At 35.8% G+C, this 26052-nt stretch overlaps 1 protein-coding gene across 5 annotated transcripts in view; it reads right to left on the minus strand.

The window, feature by feature from the left end:
* Positions 1-26052, minus strand: part of LOC106619348 (uncharacterized) — a 132495-nt gene that overhangs the window by 5505 nt on the left and 100938 nt on the right. For all 5 annotated transcript variants that reach the window (XM_036360155.2, XM_036360157.2, XM_036360154.2 and 2 more), the window contains 5 exons: positions 8225-8436; positions 3786-3912; positions 3549-3682; positions 670-792; positions 403-586 (listed from right to left, as the gene is read on the minus strand). In XM_036360155.2, coding sequence (XP_036216048.2) covers positions 403-586; positions 670-792; positions 3549-3682; positions 3786-3912; positions 8225-8436 — 780 coding nt within the window. The remainder of the gene's footprint in view (positions 1-402; positions 587-669; positions 793-3548; positions 3683-3785; positions 3913-8224; positions 8437-26052) is intronic.

The raw sequence follows: 26052 nt of genomic DNA on the forward strand, positions 1-26052 counted from the left end.
GGAAATTGCTTTGTATTTTGAATTATTGTAGCCATTTAAACTGGTCCGGAAATTATTGTATTTGGAGAAACCTGACTACGCATTTTACGATATAACTCCCCTTCCTAGGTAAAAATGGTCATTAACCGAAATGAACGTGCGTATATAAATTCGAAGCTGTAAAATTGTGTGTATTCTATATATTCAAGTATAATTAATATTGACACGCGTTGACTTAGCTGTTACAGTTATTTATTATATGCCGCGCAAGAAAGTCCTAAATGTAAGGTTTTTCGACTATAGAAACAACTGAAAATTTCTGATTTTTTTTAGTTTTCGTCAGTCGTGTTTAATAGCTACTTTAAATCTCTCTCAAAGTTGTTGAAACAATTGAAATGGAGAAATGCTTATAATTTTACTTACTGTTATAATGTGTCAAGTACAGTTCGTTATGTTCATCGAAACCTTCCGTATCCGACAGATGATCAAATGGATACATATTCAGCTCTGGCGAACGGCCTGAGGCCAAGATGCGCGGACGATCTTCTTCGATAAGCTTCTCAGCTTCTTGCACATAAATACCGTAAATGCGAGCGGAGCATTTCAACTGCGAAGAGAAGAGCAAAAAGATAAAAATAATAATAATATATTACTTACGCACAGTATTTTTGAGATATATTTCAATATTACCTTTAGGCGACCTTTGATGAAATGCTGCAGTGTGGCGATAAAATTGATTTCCGCTATCGCAGATTCCAAATTCTCCGAGAAATGACGTTGAGTACCAAATGTGCGCACTGAATGTGGTGGCACCTAAAAAATATGTTATAAATAAAAATATGCTATATAAATAACAAATATTATATATGGATATATAAAAATACAGATATAATATAATAACTGAATTGATTGATTAAACTTATGCAAAAGGAATTGCAGCGCTGTCGAAATAGCAAATACATTCAGTTTCAGCATCGAAATAAGTCTTGACTTCAATATTTTGTTCGTAAAAATTTGAAAGCTTCTCAACGGCGGGAAATTACAACACAAATTTTACACCCGATGCAGCTTTAAATCAAGCACATCTTTTCCAAACGCGCTACTCAAAAACAACTTTGTCACATATACGACCTGGCAGGTTATGTAATTTCCACCCATTTATTCGCAGCTTAGTTCCGAAAGAATGACGCCCACCTAATGCGATGTAATTTCGACTACTCGACAGCTCAACACGACGATGCAAACGCCTGCATGAACCCGCATTTATACGAGCAGACTAAAAGTGTGTTTATGTGTGTGTGTTAGTGTTGGCGTTTAAGTCAGTTTGCGTGTGCATGTTTGTGAGCAAGTGACACTTGGCAAAGTCACAAAAAAGCAAGGAATTCTAATAAAAAACCAGAAATGAACGAATTTTCTGTTGATTTGCGAGCAAAGTCGTAAAGTTGAGAATTTCTGCATTCACTACGCAAACTATTGTACTCGTAAATATGTATGGATGTGTGTATGTGCATATGTGTGCAGTACGAACTGCTCTAGAAGTGTGTGCGTATGCGTAGCGAGTAAAGTTGCCCAAGCTATAAATGTAGGTTGGTGTGTATGAGTCTAGTGAAACTACAGATTTTCTTGGGTAGACGCAGAAAAGTTTGTCAAGAGTTGTCGCACTGTAGGCAGAGAGAGCGGTGGATACCGCATACGCAGCTAGGCAGAGTTGGCTTTGGCGCTGGCGTTGGCGTCGTAACACGGAAGTGAAAACAGAAATCGCAATCAGCGCTCAAGTGGCTACAGGTACCTGCATTACAAGTTGCCGCTACCACTGAGCGTTCGAGTGCAACTTCCGCTTCGCTCAAGTGTGGTTCACAAAAAAATAATTTAGTTGAAGTAGTTTTGAGAAAAAATTGTAATAATAAAAATTTGCGGCGTTGACGCAGTAAAAGCTGAAATTTTCAATTTGAGTTTGCTAACAAATGCATAAATCAATAAACTTTCATTTCATTTCACTGAACAGCATTAGTACGAAGCCTGCCTCATGCCACATGGCGTTACATACACACAAATATATTTCTGCTTTTTGCCGACGCCAGTGGCTAATATTGTTTTAGGTCAAATAAATTACTTAAACCATCTTTAATTTAGTGAAAACCTCAAGCTTTAAATATTGCCCTGCCATTTACAGGTGATTTCAAAACTAGAGCAAAGTAATTATTTGTTTTTACACCCGTATGTGAGAAGTACATGTCAAAGGGCAAATCATGATTTTTAATAAATTTTAAATTGTTCGTGGTAGTGCAAAGTCCCTCGAAGGTATCACAGGCATGCTTGCAAAAACCCAGTTTTTTATTTACCGAAAAACTACTACGTCTCTCTATTAAATGAAAAATTCGTAAGAAACAAAGCAAAACTGTTGCCGGAAATTTGGAAAAAAAAGAGAAAAATCAAATAAAAAAAACGTAATATCTTGCGGTAAAGTTAGTTGAAATGACGTAGGTGTGTTTAGGGTAACACGCCACCAGCAGCTTTGGCAAGACTGCAAGCATATGTCACTTTCGGCGCGTTGACACCACAGCCGAGATCTCAGGCGACACGCTGTCAGCCCACTGCTTCCCCCGAATAGTGAGTACGGCTTGCGGCTGAGCTGGTATTTCATTTTCTTCGACATTTCATAAATCTGTTCGGAGAATTTTGGTATTTTTCTCATTTTATTTCTATTCGTTTTTGGTTGTACATTTGGATTTCAGCAACAATATTTCAAGGTTTTTATGTTTTGCTTTTGCATTTTTACTTCGATTGTTGTTGTTGCACTAGATTTGTTTGACGTTTGGAATGCTGTTAGTAGTTGGCTGGCAGTTGCTGTCCATTTCGGCAAAACGACTTTTAGCCAATATTGATTTCAAATTGAATTTTTTCGGACATTCGCTGCAATTTACGGGCTGTAGTTGCTCAAGGAGTGGAAGTGAGCTGCTATTTGGAAGCAATTGGTAAGTGGAACATTCATTAAGAATATTTTTTGAAGTTTGCGCTCTTCCTCCTAAATGTCCTTCAGCGCTGCTAGCGTCCGTCGAGTGTTGTTACAACCATGCCAAGTGAAATTTGATTGGCTCTAAGCTATATCAATGCCGCTAGTGCCATAGCTGAGAGTCGCTCAGCCAAACTGGAAATGGAGCTAAATAGAAAGCAGAAGCCGCGGGGTATGAAACGCATGAGTACAGGAAAATCATAATTTTTTCGCCTCTGGTTTGATTTATGCGACACATTAATGAAAATGTGTAGCAACGGAAACATCAGCAGCCAAAAAGTTGCAAAAAGTACAGTAATATCGAAGCAATTGAATGTCCCACATCAGGCATTATGAATATGGAAATGTGCTGGGAAGAATATGTCACCGAATTGAGTCACTTTTAATGTCACTAATTTAATAAATATATTTACGTATGTAAATAACTATTTCAAGAATTTTTTATAATCACTATTTACTAATATCTTTAAAAAAAATTCAGCATTTAAAAAATGTCAAAAACACGTTGCAAAGTGGTGCTTTAAAAAAAAACAAAGCAACAAAAGTATCCACCCACCTGCATATCATTGATCCACCAAGTTAAATTCGCTGCTGGCTTTGAAAAGTCGGATGAGCAGTTGCCATTAATGACATCACCGACACGGTAACGAGAATGAACACCAGTTATAATCGGGCGTTGTGTGGGTAATTCTACAAAGAAGAGAATAGACATGATATTTTGCAGTAATGAAATCTAATTACAAACCAAAACTCGAATAGTTTTCTGTGATGCTTCTTTGTCATAATAACTCACCTACAACTTCCATTTCTCCGGAAACTAAAAATGTATTGAAAGAAGGCGCGTCGGCTGAAACCTCGCAGCTATATTTGCCAGAAGTGGGATTTCTGATAAAAACATGTGTGGCGTTCGATTCGGCCATCTGCAAATATACAAGCAAAATTACTTAAATTTTCTACAATTAAATAATCAATCATGTATATAAATATTATACGGATTGTTAGCTCCTTAATTTTTATTTATACACAGCAAACCGTTATTTTTGGCAAATAAGTATATCTGTAATTGCATCCCCGGAAATATAATTTCGATATAAATAGCAAATGTATATACACTTATTGCTTAATTACTTAAATGTTGCATGATGTTTCTGTGAACTGTTTCTATAATATATATGGTATATATAATGCCCTGTAGGAAACTTGAATTAAAGAACTCGCAACGTCAGGAGTTGTCATTCTTTGTATGGGAAAGAAAAAGGTCACTATACCCGAAATATTTTGGAACTGCAACGTCTTCCTGTAGGGTACATGTTATTTCAGCCGAAAGACACAACTGTCACACAAAGTCACCTCTGGCGCTACAGCTGTTCTTGCCATTTTGTACATATGTATATTTTGATTTTACCCTTGAGTGCATTTCTCAGTGACAAGGGATTTTTCAATAAGCATGTCTTGGACCCGCTGTGCATGACATTAATAAATTTCGTTTATTATAATTACATGTGTACAAAAATATATAAGTGTATGTACACAAATATGTTTTGTGAATGAAAAATGTATATACACACCAAAAAAATATATATGCAAACACATAAAATAATTTATTTATGTGCTTAAAAATGTTTGCAATATGCGATATACAGAAATTACTGATTCTTCCATACATGCAACAACTAACGCTTACACACATACATGTAAGTTTGTCTAGCGCATTAATATTATATACATATACTTGTAGAGAATGTATGGTCGGACGTACAATTGCACATTACCAGCACTCGTTTGACATGCATGTGGTTTCAGAGCAGTGATGGAAAAGTACGTACAATTGTGCATTTTTTCGCACTTTCAACTATTGTCGGCACTTTACGCCCAATTGACTACTTTTTGTACATATGTATATCTAAAATCTTTTCGTAGTAAAATTAAATATTAACAAGTAAGGAAGAGCTAAGTTCGGATGTAACTCTCGAAAAGTCAATTGGTATACTCGTTTGAGATTTCTTTGTGGATTGGCTGATATTTTCGGTAGAAGGTCAACTATAGGCACTGGGGTCCACATATTTAGTACTTAGGGGCTTGAACAGTTTTGGTTCGATTTAGACAATTTTTGGTCACAAGGTGGCATACATTAAACGTATTATTCCCGCAAAGTTTTACCCCGATATAGTCATTGTTGCTTGATATGCATAGTGGAAAGTGAAAGAATCAGATGGAATTGAAAATGGTGTTGTTGTAGTCCGATTTAGCCCATTTTCGCAATATAACATAGAAATATGAAAAGAACGTTATGCACCGAATTTGGTTGAAATCGGTTAAGCAGATCCCAAGATATGGGTTTTCACCTAAAAGTGGGCTGTGCCACGCCCACTGTCTAATTTTGAACGCGGTTCCTATAAAATCATCTCATAACATCCCAGAGATAGAATTTAATGTCTCTGGCGTGTTTAGTGCTTGATTTATCGCGCTTTTAGTAGTTTTTAACAGTACCGTTATATGGGGAGTGGGCGGAGTTGCCACCCGATTTCAACTATTTTCACACTGTAGGTAGAGGTTCTAAAAACATTTGCTTCCAGTGAATTTTGTTATTATAGCATTAGCGGTTTAGGATATATTCCTATTCTAACTGCAGATGCCCCTCCCTATTGTGATCCTGTGTACCAAATAACAGTCTTGTATCTTATTGCTTAGCTTAGTTATGGCAATTTATTTGTTTTTGATTAATGGCGATTTGTTGGCGTGGCACTGGTCCGATTACGCCCATCTGCAATACCAACCGTCTCACGGTACCAAGAAACATTTCTACCAAGTTTCATAAAGATATCTCAATTTTTACTCAAGTTACAGCTTGCACGGACGGACAGACGGACAGACGGACGGACGGACGGACGGACGGACAGACAGTCACCCGGATTTCAACTCGTCTCTTCATCCTGATCATTTATATATATATATAACCCTATATCTAACTCGATTAGTTTTAGGTGATACAAACAACCGTTAGGTGAACAAAACTATTATACTCTGTAGCAACAGGTTGCGAGAGTATAAAAACTATGCAGCATGACAGCACATACACATTTTTTATTAATAGTGAAGGTAACTTGGAGAAAAGATAAAAAATTAGTTGCCGAATAGTAATAGCATAAACATAATACGGGCAACGACGAATGTTCGTTATACAAGGCGACGCCGTCGGAAGAATTTTCGCCGAGTGCTGTCGCCGTGTAAAACACAAAACGGACGGATGTTAATATTGCCAACGCAGACATTTTCTTAAATTTTGTTTTTTAAATCCTTAAGAATTTTACTGAAAATAATCTTTCTTTGATATAGTGATACTGTTTTTGCTGCCGCCGTTGGCGATAAAATTAGAAATAGCTCCATCTCAAAAATCGTTAGGGTGGTCGAAATTCGCCGTCGTTTCTAATCACCGACAGCGTCGCCGAGTACAATGAATATTCGTTGTCGCCCGTATTGTATTTAAGCTATAAAGCGGCAAGTGCGTATTTTTAGCACATTGTATATGGGGGCATTTCTACAATGCACGTATTATTTTTATACTCTTGCAAAATGTTGCTACAGAGTACCACGCCTACTTCCCATATAACGCAATTTTTAATTCCATCTGATTCTTTCACTTTCCAGTATACAAATCCTGCACCAATTAATGCATCGGGAGAGAATACTTTTCTGATAATAAATAATCAAATAATAAGATTTCTGAACTTCCATATGGCTTTATATCGTATATATCGATTAATATGTAAGCTATCTAAGCAATATTAACTGAACGTATAATATTGAATATACCAAAATTGAAATTGGTTGACGAATTACCCCAACTCCCATATATTACAAATAGTGATGTTATATTTTATTCCATTAAACCTTATGCCGAATATGTCGGTCAGTGTGTGAGTAATATATTTATGAAATTGCTTGCAAATTTGTTCTCAAATATATTTGAGCAATGTCAAAAGTTAGTCTAATCAGCTCAGACTTTATATAATATACTACTTTTATAATATATTTCCGACTTTCCCCCTATATTTAAACCGTTCAGATTAGTCATGAAATTAAGTGGGCAAGTTTTTATAAAAAGTATGTGGTTTAGCGTTTAATATGAATGGAATTAGTTTAGACCTTGGTCGGAACCATAATATCATTAATATTTTCAATTCTGATTTATTTATTTTCGACTCAATATATTAAATTTAGCTGCTTCGGTTGAGTTTATGTCAGATATATGTATCTCATTTGGACTGGACTTAAACACGAACTATTCTGTCGCTTATTATCGCCATTCTCCATTAGTGTCGCTCATTGCGTTCATATAACATTCTCATATCATTCCCAATGATTGCTCTGGTACTCTCTATAAATGTTAGTCAACGTTTTATTTATCAGTCAATCAAAAGATTTTGACCCAAGCGATTTACAAATCCATAATATAAAGATCAAAAAAATTGAAAGATTTCTTTCCTTCCTACGTCGAGAAGCGTAGCATAATATTAAGAATTGCAATTATAGTGAACATTAAATTACTAATTTAAGGTAAAACCATTGCAACAACGAAATATTCGCTCACAGCATGACACTCAGCCACAAACCGCCATTCGACGTGTCAGCGTAATTAAAGTTGAAATTTTGCGGCACGCGCTAAAAATTCTTAATGAAACGGCTTCTGGCTGGACGCATGCAACAAGGGACGCGCGTGAGTGAGAGTGAGTGAAGAAATAAAAAATAAAAATGCCTGTAACAATGCTGACTTATTTTCAATTTTAACTTTTACTGCTGTTGCTTCGAAATTTATAAATTAATTGTAAGCAAGCTGAAAAGAGAGAAAATAATTAAATAACAACAAAATGTCTGCACTCCAGGCCAACAACTGGAAATAAATATAATATGTCGGCGTATTAAAACAAGAAAATTTAGCACTAATAGTCCCCTCATCTTTCCTGCCATTTTATATGTATAACGGCAAGTTAAAGGAAAATAAATTTTTTGCATCCTGAATTGAGCAAGTTTGACAATGATTATAAACAAATTTATACAAACATAAATACCTTTTGCTGGCATACAGGCATGTATGTGCTTATGTATACCCATAAGCTCGGCTGGCCCCTGATCATTGTCCATGTTTTTCTTTCTTAATTACTATATTTTTGTACGTTTTTCCCCATATAAATATATGTGTATGTTGAATAGCAATACTGTTGTTTTACTTACGTCAACCGAATATCCACCACTCGCCGGAAATATCTTCAACGCTGGATTCTCCTTCGGCGTGTAGCGATAAAACTCCCGTCGTCCACGATACCATTTAACTGTATATAGATTTTCATATTCCAGGTTGTAATTGCAGATTAAGATGGCGTTATCGCCACGTTTAACGGCCGAAGGTATGGAGACGCTCACATTGCTCAGAGCCGTGCTGGTGTCTGCGAATAAAAGGATCAAAAAAGTAAAAGTCGCTTAAGTGGGCAGTCAGTGGATGAAACGCTTGTGAACAGAACGGAAAATGTAATAAAAAATACTCAAAAACAGCAACATTGTACTTGGCTTTTGTTGCTTGCTCGTCTGTCTTCCGTGTATTGTTTTCCAAGTTGAATATTAATTTTTTGCGCCAGCCTTTAAGCTGTAGTTTCATGTATTCACGGCAACATGTGGTGTTACACACATCGCAGCAGCAGACACTTCAATTATATTAATTGATTGTCAGCAACTTTATATGGTGGATACATGAAATTGCATTACAAATTAAAATTTCAGACAAAAAACTTTTAACGCAAGCGCAAGTGAAAATTGTGGATTACTGCGCACTTCTATTAAGAGCACATGAACATTCTCTCCGTTTAAAAATGTATGTCAGCAATAGATTTAACATTTATCGATTTAAGCCTTATGTACTTAAATCGAGCTTGAAATTTAAAATCCCTCAAACTTATAAAAAACTTACTATCAACAGAAACTCATACGAAAATACACGGCATGCATAGACAACAAAAAAACAGACGCCATACAAAAAACTTTCGAACGCCAAAAACGTCATCGAAATCTTTTGGGCGCCCAGCATAAGTTAGAGCGACGAAATTCAAAAACATAAATCAACTTCACTACAAAAGTGGGTCAACCAAAAGCGTCGTAGCCAAATATACAAGATCGTGTACCGTGACGACGCTACCCTCAGCGATATATACTCATATGGACTATGTACAGTTGTACATAAATTATATACATCGGCTTGTACACAATATACCGTATCGCTGAAGCGACGCAGAAAACCCGAAACATGCGTTTGGGGTACAGTAAAGAGCGATGTTAATCAGTTCCAATCGCTGACGTAGTTACGGCCAACGCCGCTAATTGCTGACTTCGCACAATGCTAATGAAAGCGCCACCAAGCGATAAACGCTTGGAGAGGAATTTGGAAGGGCCCTGCTTTTGCTCGATGATCGCCTGTTCATACGCGTGTATTTCACTTCCTAGATGAGCTGAAAGCGAAAGTGAAAGATAGAGGCAAACAAATAAACTTGATACGTGTGAACTCGTTATATTTATTGTTTATCTTTGTTTATCAATATTATTAATAGCTCTTTAGATTGTGAGGTAAATTGTAGTTTGAAATGAGCTTAATCGGTATACACTCGCAAAACATAGTTATATCGTTGTTATAACCATTTCAACATAGAATCCGAATTATATTGATAGGTCAATTGTAATTTTGTTTTGCAATGGACCCAACACAAGGTAGTTTTATTAGTAGGCCAGCGGAACATGCGTAACTTCTAATTTGCTTTTGAATTTTTGTTGAACATTTACTTTTATCATTAGGTCAGTTATCAGTTCTATCGAATCCATCCACTGTTGAACTATTCGAAACTTCGCTTGTATGGAACTCAGATATACCGCATTCCGACATGGTATGATACAAAAATATCTTGGTACTTAAAATGCTATTAATTGTAACAATTTATAAAGTTTTATTTTATTATTATATCCCGAACAGGGTGTATTCAGTTTTTTACGATGTTTGTACTTCGCGTAACCTGGAAATCACCCGAATAGCACCACCAGGAGCGTTGCAATCTGCCAAAATGCACTTTAATACGTACACGTGTCACCCTTTGGTGGCCATTGACATACGATCAGGTGGCGCTATGCATTGGAAACGCTATAAAGTACAAATGAGCAGCGTAATGAGCTGAGCCGATTAGGAATGTCCGTCTATATATATACCTATATGCACGCAAACTATTCCTTCAGTTTTTGAGATATCGATTTGAAAATTTACACATGTTTTTCTCTTCAAGAAGTTGTTTATTCGTCAGAATCGCCGATATCAGACCCGTATAGCATATAGCTACCATACAAACTGACCGTTTAAACTCTTTTATTTGTGTAGGGTATTACAGCCTCGGTGCAACCGAAGTTAACGTTTTTCTTGTTAAACTAGCATTATGACTACTTCAATATTCCCCAATAAAATTCTGAAAAAGATACTATAAACGACTTTGCCATTGCTTTTCGAACTTTTGAAGACCAAGCAATACAAAGGCAATGCTTGCAGCCCAATCATAAACACGCATGCTCACTACGAGTACGAAAGGTACTATAAAGATTCTCATAAATGTTCTGCAACTACCAACTGCAGTCCAGGCCAATTTAATAGCGTGTATGTACGTAAGTATGTACATATATCCGTAAATATTTTTCTGCGAATGATCTGTTGATTCGTGAACTTTATTGCTTTGCTATAATGTGTTGGTTGCAGTCAGCAACCGCACAGTCGGCAGATAATAACAATAAAAACAAACATTTCGAAAAATAGTGAAACATATTAAGTTGACACGGTCTCTTTGGATGTCTTCGCTGCTGCGATCTGACCTTAAAGAAATCACTTATCAACATTACGCCGCGACATGCTTTACTTTATGAGTCTCGCTTGGTTGTTGATTTCAAGCCATTGTAAAGGCCTATTAGCGTAGGTTGCATGGGTTGCTTTCAGAGGGCGCTTGACGACAAGGCAGTTTGTGCATTTATGCAGCTTTTAATCACAATCTTATGTACACAAAATATCTGTATCTGTGGCAATGTTTTTGTTGTTTGCCTCTTTGTAGCTCTATATTGAGGAGCATTCGGTTAGCCGATGGTTGACTGCTTGCTCAGTTTGTTAGCGAGTTTAATACAACGTGCGATGTGTTAGCCTTGCTTTAAGGTAATTGTTTAAGGTTTTCCAAGGTTTTTTGAAAAACAAAAAACTGAAATGAAAATACCGGCAGGTTTTTCGCCATGAGTTGTATAATTTTTTTTTATTGATTTTTACTAAATATGTTGTATGAGACTAGTTGTCCACCACCTTTTTCTGTTTGCCTGTATCGCATAGAATAGCTGCCGAGCTAAACTAGCTGACTAGATTAACTAGCCGCAACGGAATAACGACTTAGTAAAGAAACTGTGAACAGTAGGGCTACAAATACATGCTAAATACTATGTCGCGGCAGAAACTTCTAAACAAGACTCATCAAAAGTTCTACAAAATGCTTCATAGATTCACGCCTGTACGCGTTTCATTGCGTTTGACGGACTCTAAACATCGAAATAATATCTTCTAGCTATCACATCGCTTCAGCCCAAGCAAACTACTTTACGTACTAAATATAACCATAAGGTGTGTGGAAGACAAAGCTGATTAGTTTTTTGTACTATTTCAACCAGGCGAGCAGAGTGCGCTCATCAGCAACTCACAGATTTTCGAATGGGTCAGACAGAAATCACTGCCCTGCATACATACAAACATATTTTTTATATTTATATGTATGTATATGTTTGTATGCCTGCATACAGACATATTGCGGAAGCAGATACGCTGGTAAACTCGTAGTAACAACAGTTTAATGAAAACAAAATATGCAAAAAACATTTTAACAGAAAACTATTTATAAATACAGACACACATACATACACATACGTACGCACATATACTGGTGTAGTCGGCAAGGTTTAAAATCAAAGGTAAAGCAGGCGTAAACTCGAAGCGAAGAAAATCACAACAATAATATCAATAAAGCGCGTCATCGTAAATTCAAGTACTGATGTTATTGCCAAGACGATTCGTCCAACGAGTCCACACTTTGAAGGTCAAGTATAAGCAGTTTTGTGATGGAGACAAAAACAATAACCACACACGAAAAATAAACCAAAAAGTATAAACAATAAAAGGCGGGTATAAATCGGTACAAACAGCGCCATAACGCAACTTCTCAAAATGAGCATATGAATAAACGCCTAGTAGGGAGGAGGTTTCGTTCTCATCAGGGTTGCAAATTTTTTTGTTTAAAAACGTGGGATTAAAAATAAAATTTTCACTTTTTAATCGATGTTTGAGATTAAAAATTTCAATGAACTCGAAAAACTAAAGCAAATTCTTTTTTAATTCCTAATTATATGCTTAAGATTGAATTTTTTTCGTTCCGGTTTTTGAGATTAAAATTTTTTTTTTAAATCCGGTATGTGAGATTAAACATTTTTTTTAACCCCGTATTTGGGATTACAAAATAATAAAAAAATTTAATTCAAATGTTATTTTAATTTTTTTTAAGGCATTATTTGCAACCCTGGTTCTCATACATTTAATTCTACGCTGATTCCATTTTGCTAGCCAGCCCCTTAGTCATACATATACAAGTATGTCTTTATCTATATCTTTGTATGTACAAATTTATAAGAGTTACAACAAAGCAGAGTTTCAAACTCATTTTGAACATTTTTTAAGAAAAAGCTCTCCAAATCCAAACCAAAAATTTTTCCTGAATCCCTTAAAGGGCAAACGTAGTATAATATTTTTTTGTTCAATATTTCGATAAAAATGACATATCAAAATTAAATCCATATCTCAAATGCTTTTTGAGTTACAGCCTTCTGAAGTGTGTTCGCTGAGTTCAATCTCCTCCAACAATTTATCTTTAAACACGTTTTCAAATTTGCTTGAGTGATTACTAGGGGACAAACGATCCAATCACTATAAACAATCTTCTGTGTAGTTTGTAAATTGCCAGTTTCGTGATCTGATCTCATTTTTTTGTTTTTTTAGTGTTTTTAAAATGTATATACGGTAACAAAAAGTTTGTGTTCCTTTTTTCACTATGCTACGCGTCACATGAATGGCATCCTTTCGTGGCCACATATGACGATAAATTCGAATAGGCCGATTTGATTCGATTGTTCATTGAAGAATTGAGCCAAAACCAGAAATGCAGCACATACAACTTCCTCAAATTCTTCAATAAAATTTAAATAATATTAACATTGCTATTAAATTGTATGTTCTATTGGTCGAATTTCGACCACTGACGACCCTGGTATATAAAACAATCGATACAGAAATTTTTTTTTTAATTCACAAAAATCGCTTTCATTTAGCTTGTGACGCTAAGTTTGCCACCTAAAAAAAATACATACGCACAATATTTATCCAAAATATCCCCAAATACAAAAACAAATGCGAGCGAATGAGAAACCACGTGAATTGCTTGGAAGCAAAAGAAGCACACAAAACCAACGCCCAACACAATGTGAACGCAGAAACTTTTCACCTGCTGGTCATTACTGGGCGCCTATACAATTGGGTACAAAAAACCACTAGACTTCCTGTTAAATGCAAAAAAGCGAAAGTAAAATCCAGTCATTAAGCCAAAACAGACAGACAGAGTGGATTGTTGAACACATAAATTTTAGCGAGTCCATTAAAAATTGGAGTAGGGGGTTTCGAATAGACGTCCACGTTCAAAATATCACATGAAAATACATACATACATATGTACATACATACTATACATAGGGCACAAATGTGAGCGATCTTTTGCGATCAATCTCCTCGGTGTATGAGACAAACAAGTTTTCTTTTCTCGCCGTGACCTAGTTTCTTTAAAGAGCTTTCATTCCTCACTTCATATAAAATCATAAACTTATGCATGTACACATACAAGCGGACATTGTTGCTGTTCCGTTATGAAGCACACGCACTTAACCAAAACACTCACCGCATAACACTAATTTACCGTGTGTCGGTGTGAAGTAGTTCATGCGTGCAGCAACAAAGTACGCCAAAGTGTTTTCAGACCATAAAATATAAATTTCTTTTCATGAGCTTTTTACTTGGCGTTGGTTTTGGAGGTTTTTTGGAGGAAACTGAATGAGTAAATTTTAAGATTCCGTTTATCATCGGTCGCACATTGCTGCGTTGCTGGTAGAAAAAGTTTACAAGTTTTTGTTATAAACAATTTAAAAATATTTATAAGAGGTTAGAGAAGAAAGAGGTTAGAGAAAAGGTAGAATTTCTTTTTCGTGAGGATATCAATGTTTCGTAGCGAAGTCTTCTAACTGTGCACTATATTTATGTATATTTTTTCGATTGTAACAACAATATACATACATACATAATAGTTTTATAAATATTTAAAAAGAAGTGGACACTATAATAATTTCTAGTTTAAACTTGAATGAAATGTTAGCTGACCTCAAAAAGTACTACTTCTATTTACATAGTAACATACTCGAACTTTGTAGTAATTTAGTTTGTATCAAAACTTTTATTCTATCATCAAGCAATCAGAAGTCGAGTAGACAGAAACCAAAAAATGGTTGAAATTGAGTATGACTCGCCTGTGATGAGGTTTTCTTCAAAAACTCAGTTATCAGTACAGTAAACATACAACGGAGCCCAACATTATCTGTCTACTATGGCTTATACATATATACATACATACATAATTATAAAATATGTTTGTTCAACGCTATGTGTTTAGCAATATCTATATTCTTACACAAATTTGTAACATCTACATACATAAATATTTTTAACCAAGTCGACTAACAATAATAGGAACAAATGCTTTCAAAACACCGTGAGATCACTAAGCAACTAAAACATTGCTCAGCAAAGACAATCTTATCCGGGGCCTAGTGTAATTTCTCTTCTCACTGATATGCTTCATTCCTCTTCCGTTTTCTCTTCCATAAATGCTGCATTAATAACTGTACGTAAGTATGTAGTTGTTATTCTTTCTTCGAAAGTTCGTTGACTTCAAGTTCAATGCACCGTCATTTTACATACTTGTAGTAACAACCAGCAACAGCACCAACAATGTACGCCACACATGTCATTCTGAACTACAGCGAGATCGCCGAAAGGTGGTTTTGGGGTTCAATGAACCACACTTACAGCTGAGAAGCAGGTCAGCGCAATCGTTGTTCGTATATGCGTGCGTACGTTCGTGCGTGCGAGCACAGGAATTGATGAGACAGAAACGAAAGCTCGTTGCAGTGCTGAGGAATTAACGTTCCGTGTGAGAACATATACTCGTACAGCCTGCATACCGCCGTAGAATCGCTGGCAATTAAGGGGCAAATCACCACATTTTAAAAGATGCATATACATATTTATTATAAAATAAATGAGTGCATGGAATTGAAACCAAAAATCTGTCAAACATAAACTGCAATTACAAAAGAAAAATGTGGCCAATACAAATGATATGAGTAGTACAATAATTCTATATGCGCATACAGACGGTAGTGTAATGAAAAATTCTTAAAATATTAGGTATTGCATGGCCGAATTAATAGTCATCGACTAGTGATGATTTTTAAGTATCAAGTAATCAGTTTTAACTTAGGCCATTTCTTACAAGGCGTGTGCATACCTACACATAAGTCTGGGCAATTAACACGATATTTCCTTAACATACTGTGCTGTTGTTGCATTCATTGCGAACAATGTGTTTACGACAGCGACTGCTATAATATTTCGGCAGTGTATAGTGATGATCTCCTTATTTCTGAGTGCCTGGTTGAAACATTGCTCGCATGATTTTTCTTTCATTGGCAAAATTGAACCCGGTAGGTTAATCAAACCTGTATATAGTTTGGAAGTCTCTCTGTGTGCACGGTTTCCTTACCACCCTTCTTTAAATAACGCAAAGCGGAGGAATGAGAAGGGCATTGACACACTTTCACGCAATTCGAATGGGTTTTGATTTTGAAAATGCCAACGTTTTGTGTCGTTGTGTCTGTGACCTTTAAGTGACCCTCAGAAAACCCTGAATTGCTTACGGAAATTGGGACAGTGTCATGAATCGAAATCACTCGTACAAATGCATTCGGCGAGGCCACTGCGTTAATGCTGCTTACACATATAAAAAGTCACAATGATCTTGATTTCAATGATCAAGGACAATGATCCACATAGCGTGCGTTCAACCTACGCTGAACTAGTCGTTGTTGTTGAGTCGAGTAAATTCACTCTCGGTTTCAGTGCAAAAATCGATAGCGTTCTTTGAATAAGCAGCAGGCAAACAGAACTGGAGTGCACGCAGAGCTGAGAAAGGCAAAATCATACATTACGCACATGCCCGCAATTAAACATGCACAAACACTGTGAACAAAAATTAAAAAAGCTGCTACCTCGATTTGAAAACTGTTGCCATGATCGCTAAATGTACACTATATACCTGCTATAACGTCTGTCCTACTGTTTATTGAAAGTAAGGTTTGCGATCATGGTGGTGCTACTAGGTGATTGCGATCCAGTGTCATATTTACTTAAACTTGTATACTTTTCCCCCTCACACTAACACTAACTGTTCTTTTTAGCTCTTGGTTGATTGCCACGCCATTTTTACTACTTGCTCTCTGCTTGCTGTCCACAACATCCACCAGTTCACGATCACTTTCGATTTTTAAAATGATCAATAATATTCGGTCACTAAATACCCGGCGATCAGCATCAGCAGCACAATGACTGTTGACTGCTTGTCGCTTTGGGGTTTTAATTTGATATTGAGTTCAAAAATATGTATAACAGTTTAGTATAGTATATAAAATGTGTTCATGTATGTGTGTATGTATGGAAACGCTTGTTTATTTTTTTGTGAATTGCACTGCTTATTTTCTGTTTACTTAACAAGCACGATAAGGCAAGCAAAAAAGGGCGATAAATGAACTCAATAAAAATTAAATTTTGATTCAACGGCAGGAGTGTTGATTTACACACAGAATTTATTTATATATTGGAAAAACATATTATTAACCTAATTTTTATAAATATAATAAAGGTTTTTGATTTTAATATTTAATATTAATCTGCCCTATTCGACATGGTTAGAAGAAAGTGACCTAATAAGTGTATTAAAACATGCTTAAAAGTTTAGTACACATTTTTACCTCCGAGTGGTCTACTCTGTTTTGAGTGAAAATTAAGCGATTTTCGAATAGCTAGGGACTCAACATTCAAACGAACTTTTCAGCAAGCATCTAGATTGCCTTAATTTTCATTATGCTTCCTTTGATCGACAAAAATCTGTCCAAAAATAAAATGACATTCTGCTTTATTTACAACCACCAAAAATGTACAGTTTCTTATTATGTTTCTTAATTGTTTATAACAAAAAATTATAAACTTTTTGTACCAGCAACGCAGCAATGCACGACACATGATCATAACACACAAAGTTGGAAGTGAATTCGTCTATGTTACTTTCATCTCTAGCCGATCTTATCAACTCATATTATTGTTGTTGGTCTGTCTGTCCTTACCTTGAATGCAGTTCAAAGCAACATGAAAACAGTCATAAGTGTTTATTTTTATACTCTCGCAACCTGTTGCTACAGAGTATAATAGTTTTGTTCACCTAACGGTTGTTTGTATCACCTAAAACTAATCGAGTTAGATATAAGGTTATATATATATAAATGATCAGGATGAAGAGACGAGTTGAAATCCGGGTGACTGTCTGTCCATCTGTCCGTCCGTCCGTCTGTCCGTCTGTCGGTCCGTGCAAGCTGTAACTTGAGTAAAAATTGAGATATCTTTATGAAAATTAGTAGACATGTTTCTTGGTACCGTGAGACGGTTGGTATTGTAGATGCAATTAATCACAAACAAATAAATTGCCATAACTAAGCTACACAGGATCACATTAAGGAGGAGCATCTGCAGTTAAAAAAAATTTTTTTAAAGTGGGCGTGGTCCCGCCTCTAATAGTTTTAATGTGCATATCTCCTAAACCGCTAATGCTATAATAACAAAATTCACTGGAAGCAAATGTTTTTAGAACCTCTACCTACAGTATGAAAATAGTTGAAATCGGGCAACTCCGCCCACTCCCCATATAACGGTACTGTTAAAAACTACTAAAAGCGCGATAAATCAAGCACCAAACACGCCAGAGACATTAAATTTTATCTCTGGGATGGTATGAGATATCTTGGGATCTGCTTAACCAATTTCAACAAAATTCGGTGCATAACGTTCTTTTCATATTTCTATGATATATTGCGAAAATGGGCTAAATCGGACTACAACCACGCCTATTTCCCATATAACACCATTTTCAATTCCATCTGATTCTTTCACTTTCCACTATGCATATCAAGCAACAATGACTATATCGGGGTAAAACTTTGCGGGAATAATACGTTTAATGTATGCCACCTTGTGACCAAAAATTGCCTAAATCGAACCAAAGCTGCTCAAGCCCCTAAGTACTAAATATGTGGACCCCAGTGCCTATAGTTGACCTTCTACCGAAAATATCAGCCAATCCACAAAGAAATCTCAAACGAGTATACCATTTGACTTTGCGAGAGTATAAAATGTTCGGTTACATCCGAACTTAGCCCTTCCTTACTTGTTTTGTTTAGAAACTGTTTAGCAGTTTTTAACTTAATTTTGTATACCCAAATTTTACCAAAGAGTTCGCATTACAAATCAAAACAACGTCAATGACTTGTGCTGTTTTTAAGTTTTCGACACTAATATTCGGCGATCAGAAGATATTAAATAGGTTAGGACTGTTTGAAAATTGACTCACTCGCCCACCGACTTCTTCGAATTTGGCGCATTTTGGATAACACAAAATGCTTTTGCTTCGGTTTTCTATTGTGGCTAAGGTGTCTGTCATATTCACTCTCGATTTCGTAGGAAGCCTGTTGGTATTTTGTACCCAATTGTATAGGCGTTCAGAAACGGCGCGCAAGTGTTATTTTATCGTAACTTTGCAGTTATGAGCTTTTGGATAAAATATACATACATACGTACGTTCACTTGTGTAACCATACGAAAGTATTTACCCAAGTGTGCTGACAAGTTAATTTTTATTTCTTCCTAACATTTTTGCTAATAGTTCAATGGAATACAGGTCAATAAACATTTTGCAAAAACCATATTTTACTGTTTTAAAAAAAACAGCATAACACATAAAAAGATTAAATGATTGCAAAGAAGCTCCATATTGGCATTATGTTTTAAAAGCTTCTTAAAAGCGGACTAACCGGTAAAATAAATGTTGGAAAATTAAAAATGTTTTCTTAAGGGTTGTCTAGTGTATGCAAGAATATTATAGGTATACACTATACACATATTTACAACGTTTTAATGTATATCAGCTGATTCAGTGGTATAATAACATATGATAATGTCCGTAGATTGATTCGTGTCTTCCAATCATGCTTGCCTGCTACCAATAGTATAAAATTTTACGGGACTTCCGTGCTGTATCATACTGGGTACCTACGGGGCATTCCATTGGTGAAGTATCAAAATTAAATGGGTTATTTTTCATTGCTAGACTAATTTGTTTACATTAGTTTAAAAATTTCAATGTATGTATAATATGATCAGAACTTAAGTAGAAGAAAACTGGCTAATCAGAATTCGCCAATTTGGTTTATTAAAAAATTCTTCACACAGCTTAATGCTTAAACAAGTAAGGAAGGGCTAAGTTCGGATGTAACCGAACATTTTATACTCCCGCAAAGTCAAATGGTATACTCGTTTTAGATTTCTTTGTGGATCTTGCCGCCTTGTTCTATGTTGACCGATATTTTCGGTAAAAAGTCAGCTATAGGCACTGGGGTCAACATATTAATTACCTAGGGGCTTGAACAGTTTTGATTTGATTTAGACAATTTTTGCTCACAAGGTGGCATACTTCAAACGCATTATTCACGCAAAGTTTTACCCCGATATAATCATTGTTACCTGATTTGCATAGTGGAAAGTGAAAGAATCAGATGGAATTGAAAAAGGTGTTATATGGGAAATAGGCGTGGTTGTAGTCCGATTTCGCCCATTTTCGCACTATGACATAGAAACATGAAAAGAACGTTACGCACCGAATTTGGTTGAAATCGGTTAAGCAGATCTCAAGATATGGGTTTTCACCTAAAAGTGGGCTGTGCCACGCCCACTGTCTAATTTTGAACGCGGTTCCTATAAAGTCATCTTATACCATCTCAGAGATAAAATTTAATGTCTCTGGCGTGTTTAGTGCTTGATTTATCGCGCTTTTAGTAGTTTTTAACAGTACCGTTATATGGGGAGTGGGCGGAGTTGCCACCCGATTTCAACTATTTTCACACCGTCAATAGAAGTGCTAAAGTTGCTTCCAGTGAATTTTGTTATTATAGCATTAGCGGTTTAGGAGATATGAACATTAAACCTATTAGAGGCGGGAGCACGCCCACTTTTTAAAAAAAAAATTTAACTGCAGATGCCCCTCCCTAATGTGATCCTGTGTACCAAATAACAGTCTTGTATCTTATTGCGGAGCTTAGTTATGGCAAGTTATTTGTTTTTGATTAATGGCGTTTTGTGGGCGTGGCAGTGGTCCGATTACGCCCATCTGCAATACCAACCGTCTCACGGTACCATGAAACATGTCTACCAAGTTTCATAAAGATATCTCAATTTTTACTCAAGTTAGAGCTTGCACGGACGGACGGACGGACAGACGGACGGACGGACGGACAGACAGTCACCCGGATTTCAACTCGTCTCTTCATCCTGATCATTTATATATATATAACCCTATATCTAACTCGATTAATTTTAGGTGATACAAACAACCGTTAGGTGAACAAAACTATTATACTCTGTAGCAACAGGTTGCGAGAGTATAATAAACAAAATTATCCAATGGGAGGGCCCTACATAATGACCAAATGTAAAAGTGTCGAAAAATTTTAGTTTTACTTGTTTTTGTAAAAGTAGCAATTTTAAAAGATTTTTCTTCTATTCAGTTTGTTATTTAATTTAATATATCAAATATCGCCTATAAGAGTAGAAATAAGTCCCTCTGAAAGGGGATTAAGAAATCCCTCTGCACTGACACCATTAACAAAATTATTAAAACACAGGGTTTTATGGGCAAGTCGCACACAAGAACTCCGAAATATTGATGGATACTGTAAAGAACGGTGGTGAAGAAACAATGATATGGGGGAGCTAGTAATTGTGTGAGCCAAATGGAATTTATAGAGTCCACCATGGTTAAATATGCATACCTTAATATCAGAAAAATAAATTTGAAGCAAAGAGCGGAAGGATTGGGTCTTGAAAGTGACTCCCATTTTCTACATGATAACTCCCCGAAACATACAGCAGACAAGCTTTAGTTACTCTAAAATTTTCCGAAGCAACTTCAAACACCACCAGAATTACCAGACTTTAATCCTAAATAGCGTCTATCACTGGAACGTTAAATCTGCCAACGCACAGTTATCTCAAAGGATATGCTTAAGGATGTGCTACACGAAGAATGGGCTCACATTCCTTCGACAGAAACCTCTAAGCTTGTCTATTCCATGTCAAACCCCTTAACGGTAGTTTTAAAACGTTGTAGATATCCGACGTCCAATTAAATTGTAAGAAGAATAACTTTATTCGACCTACTTATGTACCTTCTGCACAGATTTTTTCTAATGATGAGCTGAGCTGAGTTGATTTAGCCATGTCCGTCTGTCTGTCCGTCCGTCTGTCTGCATGTATACGAATTAGGCCGTCAGTTTTTAAGATATCTGAAATTTTGCACCTGCCCTATAGCATATAGCTGCCATACAAACTGAACAATCGGATTCAAGTTCTTATATGGAAAACTCTTTTATTTGACGAGGTATATTCACGAAATTTCGCATGGATTATTATTTAAGGCAATAATGCAAAGATATTGTTCAGATCGGATCACTATAGCATATAGCTGACATACTAATTGAACAATTGGAATCAAGTTCTTGTAAGGCACATTTGTATTTGTGAAGGTTATTAAAGCTTCGGTGTAATCGAAGTTAACATTTTTTCTTGTTTTTTCTACCAATTTATTTTTGTTGATACTTTGTACGCAGACTTTTTCTGCCTAAAGTATACTACCCAATGTACAAATATATAGAATATGAGAAGATATGCATATACCTACATACATACATATGTATATATTTTGTCAGAATGATGTCATATTTCAAGGAGGGTAACACAAATGTTCAGACTGCTAATGAATTAGTCTTGCTGCTGTTAATTGCTGGGTGGCTGATAAGAAAAGTCCGAAAATTCGGTACCATTAACCAAAACATATAGCCTCATGCCGACATCACTATGGTATATACATATAAGTTTATACATATACATACATATGTATATATCATGTATGAGGTAATGGAACCACAATCAAAAGAAAAGGGCGCTGTGTAAATATATAAAAAGCGATAATGAACAAACCTTTAAATATTTCTCCATAATTTCCACAACTTTATTAAGGCGAGAAAAAAGCACAACATACGCTTACTTTCTATATTCATTCACATTTACATTTCAAAATTTAAATAGTCTTTGTAAACAAAAACGTTTAAACTTTTTAAACAGTTTGCCAATTTAATAGGCGCGCAGCAAGATAAAGTAGGTGCCAAGGCAATAAGTGAGCGGAGCAAAAAATCTTTCAAGTGGGGAGCAGCCGAAAAACACAAAAATATTACAAAAGTAGCGTTCTGCTCAGTAAACAAAAAATATTTACAGATGTACAAGTACATACGAGTATGTATGTATGTATATTAACGAAAAGCTGTTTAGGCAGCCAAAAATATCAGAACAAGCACACAAACACCAAACGTGGCGGCAACGTGTATAATACTTGTATACGGTTATGCTATAGTTAGTGACCGACGCAAAACTATAGATCGAATCAGCTGATACGACCTATCTTTTGAGGCCGCAATGTAAATGAATACTTACCACCGCTTCTACCGTCCGTGGAAGTGAATATCCACGAAAATTGGATTTTTCCCGTAGAAACGAGTCAGCTGATTGTACACTTGCAACGCAGGGTTGCCCGTCTCTATATTTTGTAGTAATTATAATTTAATAAAGTTGAATATATGGTAGTTGAAATACTCCTAAACTAACTCCAAATCACAGTCGAAAACATTTATTTATAAATAGGTAGACTATTTTTAATAGTTGGATTTTAGTTTTGAGCTTTTACGTTATGAAAAATCATAGCTAAAAAACTAAATGTGTGCAAAATCAAGTATACAAATGAGTGATGGCAACATTGGTGCAATGAAAATAAAAGGAAACAACTGATTTCTACGTTGCCACTACGGGCATACTTTGACAAATTGTGTTTAATATGGGCGGTGAGTACGAAAGGGCGGAACGTCAGTCACTGACTAAAGCATAAGTCTACTCAATAGAAGTCAGTGTTTCTCAATTAATATAATCCATACATATATAAGTATATACATTATGAATGGCCATGATTTTACTTATTCGGTATCGTTTGTGATCATCACCATTTCAAAGTGACCATCTTAATGATTTCTTTTGTTTATAGCCTCAGGTCAGATCTGTTTTGATGTCAAAAACACAATCAGAAATTTGACACTACTGGCCATATGTGTCGAACTGATTACATAATGTTCACATTCATATAACTCTACACATATATAAGCACGACGTAAACTTCCTCTGTTTTATTTCGCTCACTGTTCGTTGTTTTTGCTAGACGCCCACACTTTGCTTTTGTTGTTTTTGTTGTACCTTAATGTTGTTGGCATACACGTAAGTATGTCACTGGGTACGCCGCTATTTAATTTATCATTAGCGACGGCGTCAAGTGCACATGCACTCAAAGTCAACAACGACGTCGGCACAGAGCACACGAGCTTTGACAGCCAATGCGTTTAATTTATTTACAAAGCAATTGCCAATGGCATTTCGTGTTAAACGTTCAAGTTTAATAAACGATATATACCGACGTATGTACATATGCACATCATCTATACTTGTATAGCGCATATATATTTATATATATACATTCATACATATGTACAAATTGTTGTTATGTTTAAGTAATTGTAAAACAATGAAGCTCTTGGGTTTGTATTTTCCCTTATTGTTTTTGTATTCAAGTGTTGATTATTTATAAATATGATGAATAACACACACATACATATGTATATATATGTACATACATACGTAAGTATGTCGGCATATACAAAGTGCTTTATTTTTTATTTTGCTCTAGACGGCGATTAACGGGGCGGTTATGCTGTGCATTTCTGGTGGCCTGTGCTTTTAACAAATAGAATTATTGTTAAATTATCCTTAATTTGTTGTTAAAGAGCATCAATAACAACAAAATAAATAAGTGCATTCATTTCGAATTAGTTAAGACTTATTGTGCAATATTACTGCACACGTTTTGCATGAGTTTTGTTGAAACACAAAATTAATATTGAGTTCAAGTGTATAAGAGTATGTAGAAAAGTTGATTCATAACTTATGGGGCGACACATTAAGGGCAGTAATTAGTGGCATTAGTGTCGTAGTTTTTAAATCGTATTTTTTATTACGAAATCTGTGAATTTATTGCTTTATAAAATTCATTCCAATTCTTATACCCCGAACAAGGTATATATTGTATAGTTTGTCACGAAGTCTGTAACACCCAGAAGAAGACGTCAGATGTATAAATGATGAGCATGACGAGCTAGATATCATTAAGAAATTTAGCATCTCCGAAGACATTGTTCAGATCGGACCACTATAGCTCACAGCTGCCATACAAACTGAACTATTAAAATCAAGTTATTATAGGGAAAACTTTTTGATATGACAAGATATCTTCACAAAATGTGGTATAGATTATTGTCCAAAGTACAGCGGTGTAATGTTGTTAGGATAGGACTATTATAGCATTCAGCTATCATACAAACTGACCGATCAATATCAAATTATTTCCATTGGTCATTTTATAACATTTCATATTTAATAAACCCTGACATAAAAGTTTTGAGTGATATTTGAGATGGTATGCCTTGAGCTCTTTTAGTTTAAAACCTTTTTTTCTAACGATTTTTGTTGATCACTGTTATTATTTTAGTTTTGATGTTATTTTGTATTAATTTTTCTACTTCTAGTCAGCTGATTAAATACATGAATAGCATAGAAAATAAAAGAGAGCGGTCAACATACAAGTATTGACAAATAGTGTGTTTGTAAACTTATTATGACTATATACAGAAATGCCTACGAAAATTATAAATCACTCAAATGTCACAATAACAAGGCACGAAACGCGTGCACGACAGGCCAATATCTCGTCGACCAAGTCAGGTGTTTCTCGTTTACAATTCCACGTCAAAGCAGCATAGTGCACGTCCACTGCGACTGACCACTGTCAGCCAGCTTTTCTCAGCAAATTTAATAAAAATAAAACTTTTCACTGAACGCTCGCAAATGTGTGTGCGCATATTTAAAAGTCAATTTCCGCACACTTCCGCGCTTTAACTCTTAACTGCCTGTGAGTTGGCGAGTTGGCCGGCGTGCGGCATATGTGTAGCATATTGTGTGGCACATCATTCACATGACACTTTGTATTGTTGTTACGGTCATTTTTATGTATTTCATAATAAAAGCTACAAAAGCGAGACAAGTGACAAACTGGCAAGTAGGAAACGTCGCCATGCACCATGTCGACGTAAAGGCAAGTGGACACGACAACGGCCAGGCAGACGCTAGCAACAACACAATAAAGCAATAAATAAATGGAAAAAAACGGTCGGTCATAAGCGGTGACCCCAGTTTAAAAAAGGAAGGACATCAAAAGTTTTAAATCCCATCACTACTCATATGCACATTCAGACCCGTAGACGCCAACAAGCTGTAACTGGGTAGCCCACATATATGTATGTCATAGGTATATACTCGTACATCCCTCTTTATT

The sequence above is a fragment of the Bactrocera oleae genome, chromosome 3, assembly GCF_042242935.1.
Source record: "Bactrocera oleae isolate idBacOlea1 chromosome 3, idBacOlea1, whole genome shotgun sequence".
Classification (NCBI taxonomy): Eukaryota; Metazoa; Arthropoda; class Insecta; order Diptera; family Tephritidae; genus Bactrocera; species Bactrocera oleae.